The following is a 6,430-nucleotide window of genomic DNA, read 5'->3' as shown; positions in this document are numbered from 1 at the left end:
AGTTGGGGCCAATTTCATCATGAAATATTTTCTTGGTGTTAAATACAGTCTGTGAACAAACTTATAATGTATAAATTGATGGCTTGGATTACAGGATGACTTATTTTTCCATATTCTGTTCCAGTTAAAGGGTTATTCAGATTCAACAAGATCTGTGAACCAAACTTTTTTAATAGCTAGCTCAGAATGAGTGACATCGGGTGGTGTAGGTGTCCTGGAGGGCAAATAGTTTGCCCCCGGTGATGCGTTGTGCAGACCTCACTACCCTCTGGAGAGCCTTACGGTTGTGGGTGGAGCAGTTGCCGTACCAGGCGGTGATACAGCCTGACAGGATGCTCTCGATTGTGTATCTGTAAGAGTTTGTGAGTGTTTTTGGAGACAAGCCAAATTTCTTCAGCCTCCTGAGGTTGAAGAGGCGCTGCTGCGCCGCCTTCACCACGCTGTCTGTGTGGGTGGACCATTTCAGTTTGTCCGTAATGTGTACGCCGAGGAACTTAAAACTTTCCACCTTCTCCACTACTGTCCGTCGATGTGGATAGGGGGCTGCTCCCCCTCCCCCTGTTATTTTCCTGACACCACACTCCGAGGGCCCTCACCTCCTCCCTGTAGGCTGTCTCGTCATTGTTGGTAATCAAGCCTACCACTGTAATGTCGTCTGCAAACTTGATGATTGAGTTGGAGGCGTGCATGGCCATGCAGTCATGGGTGAACAGGGAGTACAGGAGAGGGCTGAGAACGCACCCTTGTGGGGATCGGAGGGGTGGAGATGTTGTTACCTACCCTCACCACCTGGGGGTAGGTAACAACATCTCCACCCTGCTGATCCTCAACACTTAAGTTCCTTGCTCAGAACATATGAAAGCTGGTGGTTCAATTTTCCCAGTTCTTCAATATTCCCAGTTAAGAAGTTTAAGGTTGTAGTTATTATAGGAATTATGACACGTCGACTATTTCTCTCTATACCATTTGTATTTCATATACCTTTTTGACTATTGGATGTTCTTATAGGCACTTTAGTATTGCCAGCCTAATCCTGGGAGTTGATAGGCTTGAAGTCATAAACAGTGCTGTGTTTCAAGCATTGCTAAGAGCTGCTTGCAAACGCAGTAAAGTGTGGTTTGAATGAATGCTTACGAGCCTGCTGCTGCCTACCCCCACTCACTCAGACTGCACTATCAAATATCAAATCATAGACTATAATAAACACACAGAAATACGAGCCTTTGGTCATTAATATGGTCAAATCCGGAAACTATAATTTCGAAAAAACATTTAGTCTTTCAGAACCATTCCGTATTTTGCCAAACGGGTGGCAACCACAAGTCTAAATATTGCTGTTACATTGCACAACCTTCAATGTTATGTCATAATTATGTAAAATTCTGGCAAATTAACTATGGTCTTTGTTAGGAAGAAACACAATTTGCAACGAGCCAGGCGGCCCAAACTGTTGCATATACCCTGACTCTGCTTGCAATGAACGCAAGAGAAGTGACACAATTTCCCTAGTTAATATTGCCTGCTAACATGCATTTATTTCAACTAAATATGCAGGTTTAAAAAAATATACTTCTGTGTATTGATTTTAAAAAAGGCAATGATGTTTATGGTTAGGAACATTTGTGCAATGAATGTGCTTTTATCGCAAAAGCGCTTTTGTTAAATCATCACCTGTTTGGCGAAGTTGAATTAGGCTGTGATTCGATGATAAATTAACAGGCACCGCATTGATTATATGCAACGCAGGACAAGCTAGTTAACCTAGTTATATCAACCATGTGTAGTTAACTAGTGATTATGTGAAGATTGTTTTCTTATAAGATCATTTTAATACTAGCTAGCATCTTACCTTGGCTCATTGCAGCCACAAGGTCCTTTTGACGCTGCACTCGCGTAACAGGTGGTCAGCCTGCCACGCAGTTTCCTCGTGATTGCAATGTAATCGCCGTCCAAAAAGACAGGTTACCGATTGTTATGAAAACTTGAAATCGGCCCTAATTAAATCGGCCAACCTCTAATGGAGATCAGTCCTTTCGAGAGCCCAGATAATTTATTTATAAATCCCATCATTGGATGGTTCAGTAGTTGGGTTTCCCAAGGGACTCCATAGGCCAGCATAGCTGATCTAAATTGTAAATATAGAAAAAATTATTTACCTGGTAATGTATATGTATTTCAAATCTTGGAATGTTCTCAAACTATTACTGTCCAGGATCTCGGCAAGGCCACCCTCCAGATCACAAAGGTATTGACTCACCTTTAATAGTTGGGCCCAGGACACCCAGCTCCCCCATCTCTGACACAATGTCTCGATGGAACACTAAGACAAAACAGGCAGCTTGTTATGTTGACATGGTTTGCATAACTGACAAAATTCATAATATTGACATTCCATCTTAAAGGGCAAAACTGATCCTTAAGGGTTCCTTCCTAGGTTATTGGCATAAATAGCTCAATGGGCTCTGCCTGGGTGATGGTGTGTCTCAAAAGTCAGACCCACCTTCGTTTCTGTTGGCCATCAGAATGCGGGGCATGAGTTTGTCCTGACAGTAATCACGGAACGAGTCTCGGATCATGATCTCGTCCTCAGTCAGCTGACCCTCCAGCTCCAGGCCATCCCGCCAGTTAAACTGAACCTTGGCTGGTGGTTCAGTAGAGAAGGATCATAGAGCAGAGAAGCACAATTGAATAGCCATCAGACCGCAAAAATAATAGAAGGGCAATATATGTATGATTGATCTGAAAGGAGTTGATATCAACATACGTGCTTTAGCCTTCTTCTCACTAGCTTTCTCTGCATCTGTGGAAAGGACACAGATTGAGTACTTCCCCTGACAAATAGAGGCATGATGATTGTAAGAATGGCTTTGTAAAACTGCTACCATTGTGTTCTCATGATGGCAAGGTCATTATTGAGTAATGTTATACCCTTTTGTGCAGGTGCTGCTGATCCCTGAGATCTTGATGCTGAAATGATGGCACATCTCTGGGGGTTGACCAGCAGACGGCACACAGCGCTTCTCAGTGCCATGATGGGTAGCTAGATTTCTATGAGAGAAAAACGTTTTAAAGAAAATAATCCATAAATCAATGCAACAAACTCAAATAGTTGTCATTTCAAAGACATAATGGGTTATAACTTTGAACAATTATGTAATTTGAGAGAGCAGGTGGAGAAAGCAACTAGCAAATTGAACTCATGTAGCTGCATAGGATAGTTTGAGGAGTAATAAGTGAGGAGTAATAAGTCGTGATTAGTTTCGACAATGTTGAAAAAGAGATGTGGTGGTTGGCAGACAAGTTATTACGCAAGATAACATTAGCACTAGCTAGTAGCTATCCCAACTATTTACAAAGTACCTGGCTAGATAAATGATGATCTGCAGGCAACTGAAACTTGGCAGCTATTAACACACCTCACTGTGTGTGTTGGCCACGTTAGTTGATGTTAACATTTTAGTTGTGATAGCTAAAAGAGCTAGCTATTGCAAAATGCAGCATGCACATAAATGAATACGATTAGTTAGTTTACGTTAGCTAGACTCGCTTGAAAGTCAGTATTGCTCTAGTATCAAGATGTAAAAGCATAGTATCGAGTTTATTTACTTGACACGAACACAAACTTACTGTTTCATCAATGTCCCAAATATATTAGCTAACTTCAATACATAGACTGACCTGTAATTTACAGTGCTGGAGATCCTTGACCCAGGCCTCGGTAGTCCTTTCCAAATTGACAAGGTAGAGGAGGACAAACGTTAACACAGGCGCCTGCGTTACGTAGGTCAGGAATGGTTAGGTTCTGTCGCCATTTTGAGTGTGACAAATTGACGTTGATCCACATTTAGTATGATAAAATAACATGTTAATGGTATGTCTGGAACCAAATGTAAATGATAGTGGGAAGTAAATTATTATGAACTTCAAACATGTTTTTTTGTGCAAAAGCATTGGTCGTTTTTTTTCTCTTTTCACCACTCCCTATGGCTGCTTTCTAGTGTCTCTCCATGCTGTTGCGTAGTTTTTGATTAAGCTCTGATTGGTTTATTGGTGGGGGCGTGCAGATTCAAGGCGTGGCTCTGAGAGGGTTCTTTTCATGTATTGATCACATTCATGTTCAGTACTATTTTCAGAACGTAGGGACAGTGGTGGAAAAAATACCCAATTGTCATACTTGAGTAAAAGTAAAGATACCTTAATAGAAAATTACTGAAGTAAAAGGGAGAAACCTAGTAAAACCTAGTAAACCTAGTAAAATACAACTTAAAATAATTGGTGTTAAATATACTTAGTAAAATACATGTAACCTAGTAAAATACAACTTAAAATAATTGGTGTTAAATATACTTAAGTATTTTTTATTTATTTTATTTAACCTTTATTTAACTATGCAAGTCAGTTAAGAACACAGTCGTATTTACAATGACGGCCTACCAAAAGGCAAAAAGCCTCACGGGGGACCGGGGCCGGGATTAAAATGTCAAATCAATTGAATAAAAATATAGGCCAAAACACACATCACGACAAGAGAGACAACACAACACTACATAAAGAGACCTAAGACAACAACATAGCATGGCAGCAACACATGGCAACACAGCAAGGTAAAAACACTACATAACAACATGGTAGCAACACAACATGGCAGCAGCACAGCATGGTAGCAGCACAAAACATTATTGGGCACAAAAATGATTGGGCATAGACAACAGCACGAAGGGCGAGAAGGTAGAGAACAATACATCACGCATGGCAGCCACAACTGTCAGTATCAACAGTTAATGTAATTGCTAAAAATATAAAGTATCAAAAGTAAAAGTATAAATCATTTCAAAATCCTTATATTAATCAAACCAGACGCCATAATTTTTTACATTTATTTTTTATTTGTGGATTAGCCAGGGGCACACTCCAACACACAAATAATGTATAAATTAAGCATTGGGGTTTAGTGAGTCCTCCAGATCAGAGTGAATTGGAAAATCTTGTCCTGCTAAGCATTCAAAATATAAGGAGTATTTTTGGGTGTCAGGGAAAAAGTTTTTAAAATTTGATTTAACAAGGCAAGCCAGTTAAGAACAACTTCTTATTTACAATGACGACCTATACCGGCCAAACGTGGACGAAGCTGGGCCAATTGTGCGCCGCCCTATGTATGGATTAAAAAATACATTATTTTCTTTAGGAATGTAAAGTAAAAGTGAAACTAGTCAAAAATATAAATAGTAACGTAAAGTACAGATACTACTTAAGTAGAACTTTACAAAGTACTTTACATCACTGCATATGGACCTGTCAAGCTGATAAAAACGATTGTAATTTATCATTCCATACATTAACTTGACTATGACTGTAGATAACAATTAAACATTAAGTCACTAGAGTCTGATTACTTGAGCAACCACTTTCATGACTTTGCCCTTCTCTCTGGATCATAAAATGAGGATAATTTTCATATTATTCTAAGATGTTGGGCCCTGACTTTACCAGTAGAGTGCAGCACATTGGCATTTGTGTAATGAGCTCAATGTAACATGCACTAATATGATAGAGTATAATAGAGCTATAAAATTCTACAAAGCTCATTGAAGGTTTATTTATGATTGTTGTTAATTAAATGTGCAAAGAGATGTTGATTCCAGACATGTAACTCCCCATCCCACATTTAGAAAAAGGTCTATAACTAAATGAGAATGAAATATATTAATAATTGGGGAAAAAAGCACTTTAATCCTGTGTGACACTTGGCAGAAGCAGTGTGCTGTTGAAAGGCCCTAAGGAATCCTGCAGTGAGATAGATGCCCATTTAGGTAAGACCTTCAAGGTACCAGCCATGCTGAGACAGAAACAAACTGACATGGTGTATAGTCACCTGGTGTTATGCTGAATTATGTAACTTTTTTTTACCAGGACAGTCACACATTTGGAACAATAGCCACGTTGATATGGTGCCAATATGATGTCTTCCAGTGTAATGTAATTGTTTGCCAGTCATCTAAGTTGGATAGATAGGCACCAATTCCAGTATTCTTCTTTCTTTTGGAAATAATATTTTAACTTGACTGCACGTCCAACACAGTTCTTACATATTTATTGTGTAGCTCAATTAATCTGATAAACTAGAAAACAAATTACTGAGCAAGTAGGCTTAACCTGTATCGTACTCCTAGTCCCTTTTCACAGCGGTTCATCCACTCCAGTCCTGACATAGATGATTTAGTATTTTAGGAAATCTTGCAACTTCTCTTCTTGACACACTGTATCATACTGTATAAAACATGTCCCTGTGCTCTGCATATGAAGATAAATAGATAGGCTATACTGTCTGCACGCTATATGGTCACATTGACGTACCGTTATAATAGCAGTGTCATCGTGCTCACACCCACGTCCAGTGATTCGTATATTTGCCCGTCATTCAAAGTTTTGT

The 6,430-nt window shown here is 39.5% G+C and overlaps 1 protein-coding gene across 2 annotated transcripts in view; it reads right to left on the bottom strand.

Moving 5' to 3' along the window:
* LOC112258824 (glutaryl-CoA dehydrogenase, mitochondrial) overlaps positions 1 to 3,830 on the bottom strand; it is a 16,616-nt gene extending 12,786 nt beyond the window's left edge. The window contains exons 1-5 of one of the 2 annotated variants that reach the window (XM_024433435.2): positions 3,679 to 3,830; positions 2,929 to 3,048; positions 2,765 to 2,800; positions 2,501 to 2,641; positions 2,258 to 2,320 (exon numbers count right to left, since the gene is read on the bottom strand). In XM_024433435.2, coding sequence (XP_024289203.1) covers positions 2,258 to 2,320; positions 2,501 to 2,641; positions 2,765 to 2,800; positions 2,929 to 3,031 — 343 coding nt within the window. In that variant the 5' untranslated portion in view covers positions 3,032 to 3,048; positions 3,679 to 3,830. Of the gene's footprint in view, positions 1 to 2,257; positions 2,321 to 2,500; positions 2,642 to 2,764; positions 2,801 to 2,928; positions 3,049 to 3,627 lie in introns of both variants that reach the window. The other variant, XM_024433436.2, reaches the window with a different exon arrangement.
* Between the last annotated feature and the right edge of the window lie 2,600 nt (positions 3,831 to 6,430).

Source organism: Oncorhynchus tshawytscha, linkage group LG09 (genome assembly GCF_018296145.1).
Source record: "Oncorhynchus tshawytscha isolate Ot180627B linkage group LG09, Otsh_v2.0, whole genome shotgun sequence".
Lineage (NCBI taxonomy): Eukaryota > Metazoa > Chordata > Actinopteri > Salmoniformes > Salmonidae > Oncorhynchus > Oncorhynchus tshawytscha.
This window is presented reverse-complemented; position numbering and strand designations above follow the sequence as displayed.